This window comes from Lingula anatina, chromosome 1, assembly GCF_051362555.1.
Source record: "Lingula anatina isolate TDL-2025a chromosome 1, LinAna3.0, whole genome shotgun sequence".
NCBI lineage: Eukaryota > Metazoa > Brachiopoda > Lingulata > Lingulida > Lingulidae > Lingula > Lingula anatina.
The window spans coordinates 29,931,179-29,951,941 of record NC_141767.1 but is presented as its reverse complement, the minus strand read 5'-3'; the positions used below and the strand labels follow the sequence as shown (position 1 = coordinate 29,951,941).

The 20,763-nt window shown below is 35.4% G+C and overlaps 2 protein-coding genes and 3 long non-coding RNA genes across 6 annotated transcripts in view; 2 read left to right on the top strand and 3 right to left on the bottom strand.

The window, feature by feature from the left end:
* Nucleotides 1-3,600: 3,600 nt before the first annotated feature.
* Nucleotides 3,601-11,367, bottom strand: LOC147764240 (uncharacterized). 2 transcript variants are annotated; one of them, XM_087017267.1, is made up of 6 exons: nt 10,997-11,367; nt 10,577-10,747; nt 10,033-10,098; nt 9,730-9,807; nt 4,771-4,930; nt 3,601-4,508 (listed from the first exon to the last, which is right to left on the bottom strand). In XM_087017267.1, exons 1-5 carry the CDS (start codon nt 11,365-11,367, stop codon nt 4,903-4,905), a joined length of 714 nt encoding a protein of 237 aa, XP_086873393.1. In that variant the 3' UTR covers nt 3,601-4,508; nt 4,771-4,902. The 2 variants fall into 2 exon arrangements, with proteins under 2 accessions (XP_086873393.1, XP_086873386.1); XM_087017260.1 differs by lacking the exons at nt 3,601-4,508; nt 4,771-4,930 and having other exon boundaries at nt 8,592-9,807.
* LOC106159398 (uncharacterized) lies at nt 6,807-13,685 on the top strand. The gene is made up of 7 exons (XR_001238020.2): nt 6,807-6,881; nt 7,405-7,506; nt 7,798-7,923; nt 9,060-9,168; nt 11,060-11,471; nt 11,813-11,926; nt 13,526-13,685. It is a non-coding gene; the product is annotated as an uncharacterized LOC106159398 (long non-coding RNA).
* On the bottom strand, nt 11,717-19,691 carry LOC106159397 (uncharacterized). Its single transcript, XM_013535677.2, has 11 exons — nt 19,573-19,691; nt 17,214-17,270; nt 16,729-16,776; nt 16,535-16,597; nt 15,890-16,025; nt 15,499-15,733; nt 15,019-15,211; nt 14,434-14,762; nt 12,918-13,884; nt 12,141-12,271; nt 11,717-11,918 (listed from the first exon to the last, which is right to left on the bottom strand). Exons 1-11 carry the CDS (start codon nt 19,576-19,578, stop codon nt 11,717-11,719), a joined length of 2,367 nt encoding a protein of 788 aa, XP_013391131.2. The 5' UTR covers nt 19,579-19,691.
* On the top strand, nt 15,094-16,904 carry LOC147764239 (uncharacterized). Its single transcript, XR_015335432.1, has 3 exons — nt 15,094-15,213; nt 15,569-15,652; nt 16,077-16,904. It is a non-coding gene; the product is annotated as an uncharacterized LOC147764239 (long non-coding RNA).
* Nucleotides 19,688-20,763, bottom strand: part of LOC147764238 (uncharacterized) — a 30,842-nt gene continuing 29,766 nt past the window's right edge. Inside the window, exon 7 of the long non-coding RNA XR_015335431.1 lies at nt 19,688-20,013. This is a non-coding gene — a long non-coding RNA (uncharacterized LOC147764238). The remainder of the gene's footprint in view (nt 20,014-20,763) is intronic.

Here is a 20,763-nt window from a genome sequence, read left to right as displayed (position 1 = left end):
ATCATACCCTCCCCCCATCATTTTAGTGCCTTTTTATTTCAACATATTTCCTTTTAATCCAGCTTTCTCTGCTTAAAGATTCGTCGACATCTAATTTAAACTAAAATATCATGTTGTCATTTCCATTTGATTTATCAGGTCATTTCTTTATAAACCTTTCAGCCGTCTCACCGTCTCGCGTTAGTTGAGACAGCATCAAAATCAACACACCACAGCCTCTGGCTACCCTCTACCAGGGCCATAGATTTGTTTTTCACTAGATATTAAAAGATGCGCCTCTGGTTAAACAGATGGCTAATCTCTGTACTGTAAAAGCAAAAAATATCCACAGCATAATAAATGCGGAATATGGCTCATTTGAAATGTCTAATCACAGTGACAGAGAACATGTTTTGAGTTACATGTAGCAAGAAAGATTAAGAGGGGGAGAACAGTTAAAATAGGTATAATTGAGACATTAATAAAATCGAAAACCAAATTAATTCAATTACAAGCTACTACTACTACATTTTGATGGACAATATTAAATTACACACACGTATCTAGAACTAAAGTCGGAAATCACCACTGGAGAGATAAGCATCAGCAGCGTTCTTATCATTATCAGCCAAGGCTACATTTTTTACAGACGCCGTAACATGAAATCGAAATGAATTTTTCCGTATTTTTGTACTGTAAGTGTCTGTGGACTAGCATGCTTAGCTGAAACCTAGGATTGGATATGTGGAAAATTTTTTATATATTTGGTCTGGAATTATGCGTACAATTTTGAAATGTTTGCGGGCGCACCTGAGAGAAATTTCAGTCTCATATTTTTATTATTATCAAAAACTGTTTGCGCGCACGCGTTTGTGTGTGTGTGGGGGGGGGGGGGGGGGGGGGGAGGGGGGAGAAGGGGGAGATTGAAGCCAGATCTGCTCATTGCTCAATCGATTGGTTTCCTAGATTTAATTGTATTGTCATCACAGGAACGTGCAGTGAGTATTATTTATATACATATACAGCCTATGCCAGTAATTACATAGCCTTCTACTACTACTCCCACTACTACTAAATCATCTTGTATGCCTACTACTACATGCACTGGTACTACTACTTACACTGCCACAGGTATGCTGAGGCGAGTTTCCAGAAGTCTCTTAGATGCTGTCGGGGACAACCTGAAAATATTTGTTTCCCATGAGTTAGTACGACTGTTGTAACGAACTGATCTTTTTGTGTCTCCCTTCCTCTCTCCTACATCCATCCCCCCCCCCCCCCCCCACACACACACACACACACCACATTCCCCTTCAAACACTCCACTCATTGCAATACACCTCCCTCCCCGTCTCACGTTATGTCTTCACTAACACAATGGGGTGATATCTGTGGAATCCGTCACAATCATGGTTGAGACAGCATCAGAATCAGCGGGAGCGGAGTCTCGCTTGTATTTTTGAAAGGGCAGTAGTAACCCCTACCAGGGCCACACAGAGAATTGTTCATTAAAACGTCACAGATATTTTTCTGGCCAATTCTAAATAGTTTTGTCCAGTGTTGTCCAGCGAGAAACTTTGAAAACAAAAATAATAAAACGCCACCCGAAGAGCTTGCGAAAGGTAGTAAAAGCATCTGCAGAGTATTTACGTGTTATAAATCCTCACAAAGTGAAGAATTCCAGTTTTAACTTTAAAAATGTACCTCTCAGTGCGAACAAGGTTATGTCTGATGTCACGAATGTATTGATATTTTAAAGGTGTATCAGCTCTAAGCCTGTCAACAATTCATCAGAATTGAGTGCAGTGATATATGTCAAGTGCGTGCAGGTTGTTTTCACCTTCTGACTGGGGTAATGAAGTATGGGGTGATCCACGATGCTAAATGTTTACCTGAGGAGTCTTTAGTCTTGCAGTATTACCAGAGCGGATGAATGTTAGTGCTATAGATATCATTTTGTTGGTGCTAAATAAGTGTGTGGTGTGTTGGTCGCGGGGTTTGTGGTTAATATGAACGTTAGTGCTGAAAGATCTGCGGCTAGTGTCAGTAAACTCCTAATCCGTTTATAAGGCCTGGAAGTCCCGAACAAAATTTTATTGAAACTGCTGTCATAAATAATAGAGCTGATAAGTCAATTTAGATTTCTTAATCCTTGTCTCCCAAGAGCAATTTCGTGGACATATTATTTGAAAAAAACTTCAAATGTTCTTATTCATCTTGGTCATCAGATAATATTAGAGCTCAAACATCTATCCGGGTAGCATGACACCCCCGGAAAATCCCCCCCCCCCCCCCCCCCCCCATAATGAACATAATAATGAGAATGAAAATGTGATATTGAGAAAATTTATAAATGCCTGATTTTCATAAAACGCTATCTCCAGGCTATGGGTAAACAGATAATCATAGGATTGCCTTAGGGGGGTCGTCTTCGGGGGAGGGGGTTGTCTAGGAGGAATTGTCCGGGGAGGGGGGAGGGTCCTAGAATCATGTATTCCAGCCAAGAATGATCTATTGCCATCATTGAAGAGTCAAGTCCTGGTGTGTAGACTGTAGTATCGACCCCCACCCACATTTCTCTTCCCTTCTCAGAACGCGTTTTTTACTGTGTATCCTTTCATTTCTGTTTCTTTGGCGCTCATGTGTGTTTTGAATGCCAGTAGCACGAGGTCATCCTTCAAAGAGCTGGGCACAGACAACGTTCTGAATGTAATTAATTTGTAGCATTTTCGGTTGGAAAGAATAATATATTAGACTCCGGAATATAAAATAAAAAGCATTCTATTTACTTGCATTTTACTCACTTTTCCTAATTAGAATTCTTTACATCACCCATTTATACTGTACACCGTAGATCAGATATAAGGAAAATTACCACAAAATACTTTTATTTTAATACTCTTTAAATAGATTGTGAATTTGAACACACGCACACACAAACCCATTCAGCAAATTCTCTTTTCATTTCTCACCGACGATATTAGATTTCTGATTTTAAGGGGATAAACGTTTTAAGTAGTTTTTTTCTCTCTAAGTATCTAATATTAATTCCACTTTTAAAATAATAAATATTATAATATTCAGTTCTTTATTTAGTTTTGTCTCAAATGAAAAAAAATCCGATATTTAGATTTCCAATATTTTTATTGGTTGAATTAATTTTTTTCCTATTTCACTAGTTAAAAAAAAAAACAAGGTAAACATAAAACGCCCTAATCTGGACTTATAGGAAATGACCAAAACAAAATCCATTGAACGGCCCTACTGTTAGAGATCTCAGTAATTTATTGGTAGACATATTGTCCACAGCTGCCGTAAGCTTAAAATTTCTTCCCTGGAAAGTAGATGATGTAAAGAATAGTACATTTCTCAAGACAGAAGCCAGTCTGATGTTTTCCAAATGTGTCAGGAATCTAATCTGTGAAGCAGGCAACCACTGTACCCCTAAACCACAGAGACATGCACTTAAGCTATAGGCATGCCGAGATGGGCCTCGAACTCTCTATCCCCCCCCCCCCCCCTCTTTGACCCACTACCCAATAAAACCACCCTGGTAGTTGTACACTTTTCTACAAGTGTGTGCAAACATTTCCTTTATTTCAAATAAATTTCAAATACAAATTTCATGAAAAGTAACAATCTGCAAATTCATTAAATTACACTTCTCGTTCTCCTGTTACTTACAGATGCCTGTGATGAGTTTAATTACTGACTTAGAGACAGTAGTTTGACATGTTCAGTAACATTATCAGTGTATTCTATGTAAGGATTATTAAAGATGTACATTTCGGAATAGAATCAGATGCGTACATTCTCTAAAAACTCTATGTATTTTTCTTTAAATAGACTGAAGAAATAAACATTACAATGTACAATACAATACAAACCACTTCTCACATACACATTTTTCAAAAACATACGCATTCATACATATCCGTATACCTACCATGCCACTTTATTGCGTGGTATGTGTAACTTCTGTATAAAATAAATACATATAAAGACAAGCAAAGCATAATTTTTTAGTTCAGAAAACGATGTCCCTGGATTATGGATGCCCTCCATTTTGTGATTTTCTGTAAATGTATTATTTTACCTGAGAAATTAGTAGATTTTTTTTATCATCATTTCTGAAAATAATATCTGATGCGTAAATCTGAACATTGGCTTCCTTTTCTTCCCTAATCCAGTTTTTGAGTTTTTCACAACATCAAAGTTTACGATATGTATATATTATCTTTTATTTTTTAGAATTAAACGCATTGGACTTCACTTGATTTCGATTGATGTAAAGTTTAGTAGGTGTGCCAGATGTATAAAATATAATATTCTAAGCTGCTTAATCTGAACTCAAATTTAGTGAGAATTCCCTCTGAGATGGCTCGGTCCTGCTAGATTGATCTAGGTAAGGGAATGGGTCTAAGTTAATCTACTGGTTAAGACTTGTAATTTATGAACTGAATCAGATTTGTCCTTGCTGTCATACTGATAGGAAGGTGGGCTCCCAGGCTGCTTTTCTGTTCATGAATCTGGAAAAAATTCACAATATTCTTTCAGAAGATATCCATTGCTTTAATTGATCAATATGTCTTGAAATAAAGATATTATTACACTGTAAAAGAATATATTAAATACCCAACTGCAGGAATCATTTTAGTAAGCAAAACATGACGCTTTTTTATATTGTCCACTACACATATGATGGAACTACTGCTGATATAGGTTTTTAGTTGTTTTGGTAAATAAATAAATAAATTAATTAATAAATAAAACCACAGGGAGCAGTTTTACCTCAGCTGTCAGCTGTGGTACCATATGGTCTGGAGTATGTCTGTCACCCTGATCTCCATGACAACAGGTCCAGATGATCAACGATGGCATCCAAAGTCTCAGTAAACACCCATAATTTCTTGTCCTTGTTCACTACTTCCACAAGAAATGTGCCAAAATTCTGAAATGAAAAATCAAGTAAAAAACAAAGCTAACATTGATAGTAGATTTGCAGGGACTCATGTTGAGTGCAAACAGTTTAAGTAAATGACATGCCTCCTCTTGTTTCCAACATACTTCCATAATCGATCAGCAGCTGTTTTGTATTCTATTCAATGCCTGCAGAGGCGCTTCAGTCAATTAAGCTGATTGCACTTTGCGAGAGTCTAGGCACAGAGTTGGATCACTCTAAGTTGACCTATGGTGTCTGTGAGGCCCATAGAGATCAGAATATATACACACAAATACACACATCAAACAAATATCTTCTTCACTATATGAAGCAGATTCATCTATAGGCAAGAGAGGTGACACAAGAATTGTAAATTCTTTGAAAAAAATCAGATATTTTCACCTCAACAGGTATGGTCTGTCTATAATAGAAATGAATTTTTGTTTTTCATTGTTCCAAATCTTATTTTTTGGTTTCTGGCCAGTCATCAATACTACTTTGTCTGTAGTCTTTCAATATTTTAAACTATCAACTGAACACAACCATTCATTAACAATGGCAGTACAGTGTATGAGTAAACCATCATCATATTTACATAAAACCCAAATAGGTTATATAATACTGATTCATATAATATTAATTCATGTAATAGGAGAAAATCAACCTTTAGACATAGCAAATATTAAAACTGGGTTCCCATATACTTAGATCAATCTAACAGGATCGATCCATCTCCAAAGGGTTTCTCGCTCATTGCTTTCAGCTTAAGTGGCTTAATTAGATGTCTGACACACCTACTGAACCTGCTAAATGATAATAAATTATCCCCTAGCAGGTTCAGTAGGCATGACAGACATATCTAGTGAAATAATGTATATCATTTAGAAATTATGGTAATAACTCAGAAGTTAAGCCATTCTTTGGATCTTTTTCTATAACTGAAGACAATTTAAAGGCTGTGCAATGGAATTGCCATTTTAAAGCAGGAATTCTTCTAAACTAATTTCATAGTGATAAAACAACAGGCAGTGCATATTGTTTTTACAAACTCATAATTCACCTGCATAAACACCTTTCCAGTGTTGACATTATCTAGGTGTCTGAACTCTGTGCTAAAGAGGATCATCACACAGCCCTTCTTTATATCCACACAATGATACCTACAGATTTTATATCAATTCTTGAATTAATCATTGTTTTCATTTAAATTAGTAAAAATAAAATAAATTTGGGAAAATTATTCAACAATTTATTTATATATAATTTTTTAAAATCATTATCAACTGCCTCAATCAATAAATGGAATAACTATTTCACAATTTTTTGGAAAGATCTCATTTCTATAGACTAACATTTAAAAATGTTTAGCTAACAGTGAAGAGTTATCAGTCTTACAGAGACATTATGCAATATTGTATTTGCCAACTGCTTCCCATAATACAACAGCAATTGTTGATGTCACTATGTTCAATGTCTTCCCATAATACAACAGCAATTGATGATGTCACAATATTCAATGTCTTCCCATAATACAACAACAACTGTTGATGTCACAATGTTCAATGTCTTCCCATAATACAACAGCAATTGCTGATGTCACAATGTTCAATGTCTTTCTATAATACAACAGCAATTGTTGATGTCACAATGTTTAATGTATTCCCATAATACAACCACAATTGTTGATGTCACAATGTTCAATGTCTTCCCATAATACAACAGCAATTGTTGATGTCACAATGTTTAATGTCTTCCCATAATGTAACAACAATTGTTGATGTCACAATGTTCAATGTCTTCCCATAATACAACAATTGTTGATGTCACAATGTTCAATGTCTTCCCATAATACAACAGCAATTGTTGATGTCACAAGCACAGGTTTCAAACGACTGCGCATGTGCGAAAGCGCCACTTGAAATTAACAGCACAAAATGGCGGATTCATTGCCTCGTGGTAGGTAAGTAAAAGTCTAACATTTTCTTCGCTCTGCATACCGTAGGCAACGAAAGAGTGAAAATGTCTAGACTATTTAAAGTACGAGAACACGTATGTTAACTAGAGACAAAAACGGTAATTTTACAAGTGTGATTTTTTCCGTTGGCACGGTTGATATCAAAGAATTTTTTTTTTTTTGTTCACACTAAACTGTCAACTTGACGGGTTAATCAGCCAAGTTTATAGACCCCCAAACTACGGAAAGCTACTTTAGAACACCATACTAGTTTACCATAGTGTAGAAAAGGGACAATTAACTCGATTTTATTTTTCAGCAATATTCACAAATTCTCCGGGACTTTTATCTCTTACAACTACGTGGTAAAGAAGAACTAAGTATTTTTGTATTCCCCCAAGCCTGTAACTCTCATTTTCGATGCTTATCTAATAATTATGTGGTTGTCTTTGAGAAATGTCTTAAAATAATTTAGTGTGGAAATTTCCTTACTTGTTTCAAATGTTTTTTTTTTTAAATAAACTTCAAGTTTTTCGACCAATGAGAATACATTGGAAGTCAACAGTTAGTTTTGGAGGAAAAGTCCAATAAAGAGGAACCAGTGGAAACTTGCATCAGAAATAAACACTAAGTAAGTAATACAGTAAAATTTCACTGGCAGTAAGCTCAGCTGTCATAATTGGAAGGCAAAAATTACATTTAAATATGTTTTATCTGCTCACAACAGTGAGGCCATGCACTATTTATCCACATAGACCTGTAGAGATGATAAGATTAGCTTGAGACAGAATTGAGAGGAAGTGAAAGATAAAAATCTGAATAAAATAACAGAAGACATCAGATCCACCTTATACTTGGTAAATCGTGATGTTCTTATGTAATTTCCTCAGGCTTTTTTTTTTTTTCAATTTTCATTTATTAGTACCAGGTTGATAATTGAGGCACCAGTGATGATCCATCACAAAATTCTACCTTATCATACAGCACTGTGGATCCTGCAAGATTGTGCATGCCATCTGGAAGCATCATGTGTTTGTGAACTTGAGAAGTATGTAGTCAACCCTTTTGTTGCTCGATTGTTTACATAAAATTTTGCAAGTTCTATCAACAACTAAATGTCAAGAAGTTTTGATTTTATTGCCAAGCGATTTCTCGTTCTTTTAAAGAACCAATTGGGAGGTTTTCCTCCCTTAAGCACTGGGCGTAAGGCCTTTTTTTATGCTGAGCTGGACCAAAATTTATGCATTGGCACTACTATTGATGAAGATCAGATGAATCTTTTTGTAGCTTATGTATGGCTCTGCCAAGGGGAAAACTGATTTGCTTTACTAGTATTCTGGTGGAGGAGATCAGAGATAAGATAAAAATTTGGGACCCGTATCAACACTGGAGGCAAAAACTGGTCAATATTTTACCCTTTTTGAGGCCATTGTGTTATGCTTTAGCACAGTACATTTTAAAATCATTATTAGTAGAGCTAATGCATTATTTTCAGGCTGGAGGTAAAATTTTAGAATCTCAAGCAATTATATGGACATATGTTTAAAACAAAAGTCCACCCAGTAGCCGTGGTAATAGATTAAAATTGATAATTTGAGATCATTCCACTCATGCTCCAAATGTTTTGAGTTGAGATGAACCCCCTTCCCCATCCCCTAAACAGCAATTCTCCGAGCTTTATAGTGCTGACATGATTTAAAAATCATAACAAATATATCAAATTCAGAGTTTAGTAAGATAACTTTACTCACACGCAACAGAATGTTTTAATTATTTAAATAAAGTCCTTGTTGTTAACCCACTACTGTATAATACAATGTTGCTAGTTATCCTTTTAGACTAAGGTATTGAAGATATTGAAGAAGTTACTCTGTCCTAAATAACTTCGCTCATCTTAACTTTTTTTTTTTGTGAATTTATTTTTTTGAATCTAACATATTAACTATATAAATGACAACAATTGCAATATCACAGTGTTTGACAAATAACATGCATCCCAAGGGATGTACTAGCTAAGCTTTTCAAGCAGCAAATCCTAATTGTTTAAATAAAAAAATTTGGATGAAGATAATATCTCAAAATGATATTAAAATGTGTACATAGATAAGCAGCATGATAAAAGGTCCTGCTGCAGTGTAACCCTTTTTTGTGATACAGAGCCAGTAATTTAACTTCACTTTACAGTCAGTAAACAAAAGCAATAGCCATATGACAGTGTCTGCCCCTGGAAAAAATTATCAAGCTCAGAAAATGAAGAGTGATGCAATAGAAAGAAGAGTCATCATGTGTTCAGGTAATACATTGTGAACTGCAGAGTTCTGATCAAGGTAGTTTTTCACATGCTTCATTACCAGTTATTCTACTTCATTATTACCAGGTCTGACATCTTGATGTATAATGTGATGAGAAATGTCTGAGGTGCACCAAGTATTGCTTTACACTCTGACTCAGAATCCTATTTGTTTTCCACACATAGAAATGGCACCAAACCACTGCAAACTACACTGGACAGTTTTTTCTTAACAGTTGCATTAAAAATGTGTATCACCATGTGATACCCCAGAAAACATCCATTTCATACTAGTGCAATCTCACGTTTTTAAAATACTTGTTTCAAATTTTCAAGCTTATGACTGGACCATTTCTAACATTATCACATACAGCTATTACTTTAAGGAGTTTTAACATAAGCCAGTGACATGCCCAAAGCCTTAAGTCTTCAAGCAAACCAATAAGTAAGTGACTTGAAACAAATCATAAAATGTACACTAAGGTGTTGGTCATCTGTGGGCTGTTATGAACTGAAAGATCCAGTGCAGTCTTACAGTCACCAGGTAAATGAAGTGGATCGTACTTTATAAATACCCTATCTCGCACAAAGTGACTACTGTAGTGACTATCTCTGTAAGCTGAAGTGCCCACCAGTGTATATCTGAAAGTAAAGTATAGCTTGTTCAATGTGCTAACCTTTATACATTTGAAAACAAATATATATCACTTCAATTTTTCTAAAACTTTTGGTTTGTAACATAATCTATATTATTGGGATTGAGAGCAAGTTGAACAGTCTTGAGGTGTTAACTAATTAATAATACCCATATTGTGCTTTATGTTTACAAACAATAACAAGGTCATTAATTATCAGCTTGATATTTACCTATTTTCTGTGTTGCCTAGAGTTAAGTGTTTAGGCACATCTGTCAACTTTATGCCACGTTGCTCCCTGAAATTAAAAATATGCAAAAAAAAATGTAATACAAACAAACATTGTTAATGTTAATCTGTTTTAATGCAAAGCATGTGTCATAAACTTTCAGCTCGCTTATCTTTAGGACCCCAGCTACTAATCAGGATTTACGGCCTTAATTAGAAATTTCCAATGAAACCACACATTTTACCCTATTACATTAATATTTATAGTTGCAAAAGATTGTAGCAGTTGGTTTTGTCAAACATTACTTTTATTTTTTTTAAATTTAGAATCATAAGTACATTCCTGAAAAATACTAATCAAAGATCTCTATTTTTGAAACTTTAAGGAGAAAAATGCTGGTCCAAACAAAATTTAGCTGGTTTAGTCGGAAGCTAACATGGTAGACTGTTAATGTTATCTATTTCTTGAATATTTATTTATTTAATCTTTTTATTAATTTATACATATTATGCTAATTATTAATATATTTTGACATGATTGCACTTACAGTGCATATGGATACACCCACAACAACAACAAAGGAGGCTGTCTTTCGAGTTCAAAATGAATCCTTTCTGTCGTATTGCACTGTGGGCACTTAGAATCTGTGTATTTTGTAGATGTTGGTGTTAGAACTTCATTTACTGCAGTTTGCAGGTGTGTGATGCCACTTCCATGCCTGGAAAACACACATATATATATATATATATATATATATATATATATATAGTGATTCTGAGTGCAATATAATTATTTGGGTGTGCCTCAAATATTTCTCATTTCATCACACATCAAGATACTGAACCTAGTAAAATGTAGTAGAATAATTGAACTTAACTCGGTCAAAAAATGTAGTATTATTAAAGTTAATGTGTTAAACAATATTTTTAAAGAAACATTTATTTTAAAAAATATTGTAATAACTTACTGTTTTAGAATTTTGTGCACTGGAAGGGTTTTAATTGGGTTTCTTGCTCTGGTTTGGTTGCAGGTTGGACAATGGTGTATGGGTTTTGCAGACATGTTTCCCAGGGATGAATTCCAAATGGGGGAGAGGATAAGGTCCATTTCCTCACCCCAGCAGTTGAGGGTGTTGTTGTTCAGATTTGCGGCTAAAAATCTGTTGTTTGTAAGTTTCAGCCAATGAAGGCGTATGTCTGACCAGGACTTGGTGGCGTGTAGCATATGGTACATTTGCTGGAGGGATAATGCAGTGGGGTTTGATAACGAAAAAAGCAGGTTCCGAAATGAAGGTGATTTAATGGCAGATATGATTATGCAACTGAGGATGAAATCCATGGGGCATGTGTTGATGAGTTTAATGCCATGAGATGTTGTTCCCTGCCATGGGCATGCTAGCTTTTCAATGTCCTTAAGTTCTGTGAAGTGAAGATTGTTTAGTGGTAAGTTTGTGTGGTTTTTTAATTTGTCTGCTAGCTTGCCTGGGTTTGTGTGTATTTTGGGAGTGATAACAGTGTTTTGCTTGTATGATTGTTTGGTTTCTTGTTGTGTTTGTTTGATGTTGTTTTTTGCTGGAAATGGCAGGGTGCTGATGGAATTGATGTGTTTTTGTAGATCATGGTGAAAGTCTTGTGAATGGTAATAAGGGCTTTTAGATGGTGATGAGGAAAGATCGTCTGTAGAGCAATCACTTTCTCTTTTGATATCCGGACATTTTTTTTTGTAGTAATGACAGATTAAAAGTGTTTGAAAGGTCTGCTAGTCTTTTGTTTATGTTTTTTAGGCAAAAAGGGCATTGGTTGGGCATGCAGGCTATATGAAATGAGTGCCCACACATGAGTATTTTGAATTCTGCATTTTCATCAGCCAAACACTCTGTGCTTTCACATCTGAAAAGGTAAGAAATATTTCATTGCATGATATCATCATACATTTTGTTTTTAATTTATATTTTAGCTTATTAAATGTTAAAGGGATAACAACTGTTCATTTTGGCAAAAAAAAGGGGTAAAGGACATTTTTCTCATACTTTCAAATGGCAAATTTATCCATTTCCACATTCAATGTTATTTTCTAAAAAAAAAGTTGCTAATTGCTAATTGTCAATGTACCTCACATGTATATTTGGTATGCTAACGCCAAAATCGTAAAAAGAAAATCCAAGAGGCATGTTCCTCACATCCACATCAATTTGCAGCCCTGGTAGATGGTACTTTGGAAGTTCCTTTGGCTTCGTTTCACTCTGTAAATTGATGTAAAATTGAAACTATAGTTTTATGACATTGTTGTTTACCCTGTTCACACACAACATTTTGAATCGCAATTGGCACCTAATCTCAATTCTTATAATGTAAAACCTTTAGTATGAACACAATAGCATTACAATATTGTGATTCAAATAAATCCACCTTGTGAGTGGGATTCTATGTTCAAAATCGAAGGGAAGTTACCCAGTTGAATGAAAGTGCCCTGAGTGGTAGGAGAATTTAAGACTTTGTTGTACACTCAAAATATAGTGCAGTAACTGCATATTTTAGCTTTCTTTATCCCAAATATTCCAATAACATTTGGCATTGGTGTTGAGCTATTGAACACCCCAAATTAATTGTGCATTAGAAATATCACTAAATGCATGCTCAGATTAGACTTTCTATAAATAATCACTGGGACAAAGAAAGGCAAGATAATTTGGAGAGTCCGGAATGGCTTAATCTTCATAGAGTGGGAAAAATTTAGTGGACAGGTCCTCGAAGTTGGTAAAATTGAAATAGAATATTCTGATTCCAAAATAGTGTTTATGAAAAACTGATAATTTTTGCCGATTGCAAAATATACCAAACTACCACCACTCAAGGTACTTTTATTCAACCCTTTTGAACCTTATTTACCTGGTTGGCCTGGCCTATGTGATCAGCTATTGCAGAAAATGACTTGACTAGGAATACAGCAGTTTTGTGTGTGATCAAAGTAAGGTCTTTAGAGTGGGATGAAGATGATGGTTGGTTGGTGAAGTTACTTGAAAATGAATCGATGTTTGCTGCCGAAAGTTCTTTAGCCCTTTGTGAAATTTGCTGATGGGTGGAATGTGGCTGAATGTGACGTCGCAGAACACTGTGAAAGAGTTCCACAAGTTTTTCGGTGAAAATGCTAAGATGAGAATTTTTGATTTGCTCATAGACTGGTAAACCTTGATGATGAATGTCGTCGCTTATGCTTGCCAAAGTAGCTTTGTTGTAATGTTTGCGACGAAGTATGATGAAGATGATGGCAATGAGAGATGTGATGAGTCGGAAATTGATCAGGTCTCCAGTACGAAAGATTTTAGAATAATAAACAAATGCTGTTGGAATGAGAGTATCTAAAAGAAAGAGGATATAAAGAACTTCCAAATCTTTAGATAGATGAAATTTATGAAGAATAGATGAGCGAATATGATGCCAGCCAAGGTATGCAGCAACAATGACAAGACTGATACGAAAGGGTTTTGGTTTTTTAGCGAGAATCCCTCCAAAGACTTCACGATACAGATTGGCAAAGAAGGCGTGATTTGTTATGACAATATCCTCGATCAGGTTTAAGAAGACGTGAAATGGACCTTGAAGTGGAACAACGTGAAGGCGATGATCTGTGATGGGCAGTTGGGCTATGAGTTTTTTCATGAAGTAGAAAGTTGGGTAATCCCCAGGAAGAAAAACTGCATTGCTTTTGATATAGTCCACGAGCTCATCACTTAAAAACAACCTCCTGAATGCCTTTTCATAATCTGCTAAGGAATGAAGAGGCTGATGAACTTCATCAATCAGCAAGGTAGTGTTGAGCTTGTTTAGCTCCCTATGTTGCACCTCATTGTAAACTCTGAAAAATAAGAATTTTATAGATTATTTTGGAAATAAGCCTAAAATGCACAAAATGTAAAGTATTGTAATTTCAGTGCAAGATAAAAGGATTACACAGGGATGTGATTTTTCCAAAAAATTTCCTTTTTATGGGCAGAAACCACTAAATGGAGCAATCACTTACTGTTATAGATGAATGTAGTTCAGTGAGAGAAAATATGTGCTTTTTTTCCATTTTTTCCTGGCATTTCTTGTGTGTTACAAGGGTTCATTTTGGTGTCAACTAGTAGGCTACAGTGTAAACAAATGCCTGTTTTTTTTTTTTCCAAGGGCCAGGCACAGGTGTGGTGCAGTCGTGAGACCTCTGCCGAAGGGTATTACTAATTGGAGCAGTGCATTGATTGTCGGTAAGAAAGTTTGTCTGATAACACAAAACATATTTATGTACCATTGGGAGTTATGTCAGGTTGCTTATTGCAATATTTGGGTATAATTCATTGTAAAGGCATCATTTTGATACACCAATTATTTTAATGTCATTAAATGATAGTCATGTACATATACATACCTCAGTTCTTCCAGTGTTGCTGTTGAGATTGTTTGATTTGGCTGAAGTAACTCCTCTGGCAGTAACTGAAATAAATTACTAGCTCTTTTCTGTTGAAGTTTAGAGATGACTGTTTGGACAGCAGAGATGTCAATGCCCCCACGGCACAGCTTCTTGTCCACAAGAACGGAGGTATGGAGGTCTGGAGAAGCGGTAATGGCAGGAACAGGAACCTGTTGAACCAATAGAGTGGCCATGCTCACTGCTGATGATGCATGATGTTCTGTAGGAACCCTTATTGTGTGCACATTGTGAAAGTCATCAATGAACCCAAGTAGTAGCTTCTTGTTCTGAAGTAAATAATATCAATGCTTAAATACAGTAATGTTTTACTTTAAAACAGCAACACTGGTGCTGTTGAAGTTTATTTTAGTTATTAATTTGTAAAGAAATAATGATTATTGCCTGTCACATGCCCAATGTAGATAATTTATTATTACAATTTTTTAAGATAGAAAGTCTTTTTTATCAGGAGTGAAAGTGGGTATAAAAAGTTGTGTTATCTAAATTTCTGCTTATTTATCTAGTCTAGGGTGGTATACACACCTTAGCTACTTTATTGAGGCATTGAGTGACTGATTTAGAGTTGAGTACTGATAAATGTTCTCTATGTCTTGTAAGTGTACTATTGGACACACTGCAGCCCATGATAGAACCCATTGTTTGGCCAGACTTTGACAGTCCTCTGTGGTGCAGGAACAGTCCAGAATCTTTAACCATGTGGCTGTTTTTCTGATTTCTGTAAGTAGAGTATACAAGTCTATATAATAAGAATATGAAAAAAAAGCTTCTTGGATACATTTATGTCAACGATTGTTTGCAGAGTAATTAGTATAAAGAAGAAAAAAGCAATAATTAATTTTATAGGTAAAATCATTTGTTTTTTTTAGATGTCCTAAATTGTGCATTTTTTTTCCTTTTTTTATTCATAGACTTCATTTGTATTTTAACCTCATCTATTTATTAGAGCTGAAATTAATGTGTACTTCATTAATGCTAGATTATTTTTACTAGTGTTTTTCTTACTTAAAATAGCTTAGTGTATGTAGCAAGCTAGCTACTCTTTGCTTTTGAAGCTCCATTCTTTTTTGACTAGATCCACGGACAGGTGCTATGGCCTCGAGGATCATTTGCCACAGCCCAGGGGAATGCTTATCACAAAAGGCCTGAATTACATCTGGTTGGTATAACTTTACCCCACCATTCTCATAATGGGTGTATAAGGCCCTTTGAAAGGTCTCAAGAAGTTGAGCAAAATTTTCTGGAAAAAAAATGACATAAAGAATTATGCCAAGGGCTACACATTTTCAGTGATTTTGACTCACTATAGTTAAATGTAGAGTTTTAATGTTATCTTGAAGGAGGATAATTCAGTCCGTGTATGGACTGTGATACTGATTAATCATTATCATTTTACCTTTGTCTTTAAGTATTTGCAGTTCTTCATGGAGCTTTTCTATGGATTCTTGGAGCTCTTCCATGGAATCTTTCTGATTCTTTATTTTTTGGGAGATCAACTGAGTGTTGCTGTTTGGGCTTCCAGCAAATAAAATCTAGAAAAAAATTTTAATATTTATGCTAAAACGTATTGTTCTTTCCTACAGGATATGCCAAATGACCAAGACAAAGAGAAAGACTATTTACTTATTTAATTTTCCAAAAATGCAGAGCATCTAATGCTTTTAGCGCTTTGCCTCCATTGCTTTTGAGTAAATATTGTTAAAAGACCAGCCCTGTGCTCCAAAGATGTCTACAAGCAAGGCATGAAAGCTCACCACACCATCCTAACCACAAGAGTGTTGAACTATGGAAAACCGTTTGACCTTTTGTCTTTAAACATACCGGACTGATGAACATGGCTCGGTTAGATACATCTCAGATCCATATATTGGACTCCCTATACCCCAAATCCAAAAGAAACCCCTGGATACTACAAGCATCACGTGAGGATTAATGTGTTTTGTACAATAGGCCCTTAGTAGTAGTAATATTTATTTCAGAGAATATATAGATTGCAAAATAACTATTGTGTATAGAATTATGTTTATTTCTCTTTACTCACATAGTTATGTTCATTGTTTACTGGTCTGGGAGTAGTCATTTCTCTGTTTGCAGTGAATGTAATCTGAAATCAAAGTAACGACTTTTTAATACCAAGGGCAAAAAATCTAAAAGCCTGTTGGAAGTGAGTCTTTAATTTGTGAAAGAAAAAAGTCAAGAGGACTTGCTACTGGATTTTTATTTATCTTTACTCACATGGCCTTGTTCACTGTTTATTGCAGTATTACTCTCTGCAGATGATGCCTGAAATAAAATTGTGAATGTTAATGAAAAGCAGCTTACATAACTGTGTATGGCATTTATCAAATTATTTTGGTAAAGTATACATGTATGTGTTTAGGAAATAAAGGAATTAAATAGAATTGCTCACATTTCTGTGTTCTCTTAGTTTTAATGCATTTAGGCTCATTGAGCCATACTATTTTATGGTAAACACTTGAAAACTAAGTCAGTCTTGAACATTTTTTCAGAAGATGAGTCTCTGCTTACATAATTTTTATTTTCACTTAGAAAATTTTGTCAAATTTGAAAAAAGGCCTCTGGATAATTTTGAAAAGTTCTTGCCTAATATGGTCATTTTGATTCAGGCATTTTCAAAATGTAAAATTTTAAGTGATGAAATTTTCAAGTTTTACCAAGTTTTGTATTATTTGCTCTTTATTTATTATTTGTGAACTCACATAGTCATGTTCACTGTTCATTTGAGTAACTTCATCTGTGTCTGCATCGGATGAACTCTGAAATAAAAGAAATGATTTAAAGTATTATGGACAAACAACTTAGGTTTGTCTAAAAAAAGTGAGAAAAATAAGATGTCAGAACAAATACCATACCTCTGATTTTTTTCTTTTAATTGATGGAATATATGAAGGATGATGTTGGACAGTGGTGTCTATCTTCTTATAACAGGACCAGCAAATGCCGATGCCTTTTCTCTACTTGTTGTTATTACTTCCAATGTCATCTAACACTTCCCAAAGCCTCTCGGGACAGGGGCGAAATCTTGAGGAGTGGCTGTCAAAAAGTCCCGTGCCTTCGGTGCAACAGAACTTTATGTATTCATCTCGATAATGATAACGGCACAAAGGAGAGCCTATCGCTATCCCTGTCTGCCTTGCTGTTCGATTATCTCTTACAGTACACACACGTCCATAACAATCGGAGGACAGACGAGAACAACACTTCTCCATTTCTACGGTTGGTATGTCGCCTGCCACAGGACCAAAGCGCGGCAGTGTTTGCCGTCTGGTCGAGTCAATTAGCTTTGCACTGTCGTTTAAAAATATTTTTTGGATGTGTTTTCATTAGTGTATGCATAAAAAGATGAAAATGTCAGTCTTTGCTGAAAACGATATTTTATTTGTGGAAAAATAGAGTAGTACATGTTGGGGGAATCCCTGACCCCCAATTGACCTACTTTTGATTTATCGTATCTTGTATATTTAAACAAAAAAAAAGAAAGAGTAGACACTTTATTAACTAATAAATGGTTGCGACCCCCCAAAAAATAACATTTTGTGGCATTAAAATGATTCAATCGAAAAAACTTTATTTATTTTTTCTATTTTGTTCGGGGATTCCCTTTGAAGGTGAAGTATTTATAGGTATGTCATGTGAGGTCATACTATCTGAAGGGAATTCCCTACCCCCTCACCTCTTGATTAATAAAATTCACCATGGGCCAAATTGAAAATAATATTGCAAAATACATTCAAAATCGTAGGAAGGTTAATTGCAGATAATGCTACGAGGACATTCTTGTTCCTGGGCGAACTCGGCCAATATAATGTTTTTAACTTCGTCTCCTGGTTTTGGGGCGCCTGTTCTTATTTTTGAAAGCGAGGCAATGGAACCAAACAATACGATGCAATTTGTAATCTCGTAAAAAATGCTATTTTTCAATAAAGGCCATAGCATGGAGTAAATCGAAATGCGACTCTTTAATTATTATGATCTTTAATAATCATTAATATAAAATGTACGATCTAAGAAGTTCTTGTTCCTTGCGTTTTTATTAACTTAATTGATTTTTTAAAGTATTTGGAGATTAAAAACACAAAAGTTGTCTGGTTTCATATCGAGGCTGTACGTTTCGTTCGTGTGCTGATGTCACAGTGTTCAATGTCTTCCCATAATACAACAGCAATTGTTGATGTCACAATGTTCAATGTCTTCCCATAATACAACAACAATTGTTGATGTCACAATGTTCAATGTCTTCCCATAATACTACAGCAATTGTTGATGTCACAATGTTCGTTGCCTTCCCATAATACAAGAGCAATTGTTGATATCAAAATGTTCAATGTCTTCCCATAATACATATGTACAACAGCAATTGCTGATGTCACAATGTTGAATGTATTCCCATAATACAACAGCAATTGTTGATGTCACAATGTTGAATGTATTCCCATAATACAACAGCAATTGTTGATGTCACAATGTTCAATATATTCCCATAATACAACAACAATTGTTGATGTCACAATGTTCAATGTCTTCCCATAATACTACAGCAATTGTTGATGTCACAATGTTCGTTGCCTTCCCATAATACAAGAGCAATTGTTGATATCAAAATGTTCAATGTCTTCCCATAATACATATGTACAACAGCAATTGCTGATGTCACAATGTTGAATGTATTCCCATAATACAACAGCAATTGTTGATGTCACAATGTTCAATATATTCCCATAATACAACAGCAATTGTTGATGTCACAATGTTGAATGTATTGCCATAATACAACAGCAATTGTTGATGTCACAATGTTTAATGTCTTCCCATAATACAACAACAACTGTTGATGCCACAATGTTGAATGTCTTCTCATAATACAACAGCAATTGTTGATGTCACAATGTTCATTGCCTTCCCATATAATTTCCCATTGACGGCCATACTAAAAAATGCCTTCAAAACTGCATGAACAAAAGAAATGTGTGAAACATTTCACATCCCCATGGACAGCAGACGCACTGACATAACTCCCAATGGCACAAAAATATACTGTCATAAAGTAAACTTTCTTACCGGCATTACTTGAACATGTGCACCCCTCTGTTTGTAAACAAACCACTGCACCACTCACAGTCAGTAGCTCCCTCCACCAGAGGAATCACAACTGCACCACAACTGTGCTTGCTCCTGAAAAAAAAAAAAAGTAGTTTACACCCTAGCCTGCTAGTTGACACTAAAATTAACCCCAGCAACACACAACAAATGCCAGGAAAAAATGGAAAAGAAGCACTAATTTTTTCTCACTGAACTACATTCGTCTATAACAGTTGGTGATTGGTCAATTTTGTGGTTTCTGCCCTTTATAGACCCCCCCCCCCTTCTGACACCAAAAATTAAAACCTTCATTCACTGCCAACTGCTCCGCCCAATATGACTGAGAACAGTCTCTTGGTGACTGAGAACGGTCAAGTTGAAAATGTGGTTGCTGTATGGGCCATTAAGTCCACATGACACCTGGTGAAAAAGGCACAATTTCATGACTAACTAGAGGATCAGAGAGGCGATACCGCCTCCGGATATTGTACCACCAGCTGGAGTAAGCGCATTCGTATGGACCCCCCACCCAAAAAAAGGGACTCCACCACCAGTCTTGTGCTTGACAAGCTCTATAAAATGCAATCAACAAGAATTCTCAAAATATGCAAAAAAAAAAAATATATATATATAACTAAATATGGTACAATCAAAGTTCAGTTCATCGTAAAAAGTAGGTCAAGGGTCACAGTAAATTGCCTCTAATGACTTTCTATTCCAGGTCAATAGTAACTATGGACCTATCTCTGCCAGTTTTGGAGAAAAAAGGGAACAAAATTTGCAAAGTTCAATTCATGTTTAAAAGTAGGTCAAAGGTCAATTTCAAGGTCACAGTTAGATTGCCAGTATATGACTTTCTACTCAAGTTCAATAGTAACCATGGACCTATCTCTGCCAGTTTTGGAGATAAAAGGGAACAAAATTTGCAAAGTTCAATTCATGGTAAAAAGTAGGTCAAAGGTCAATTTCAAGGTCACATTTAAATTGCCAGTATGTGACTTCCTATTCAACTTTAATAGTAACTATGGACCTATCTCTGCCAGTTTTGGAGATATAAGGGACTAAATGTTATAATTTTCACAACCACAATGTACTTTTTGATACAGCATAACTTGAAAACTGTATGGAATACGAAAAAACCGAGACCACTTGCAGTGTTGGGCTTTACAT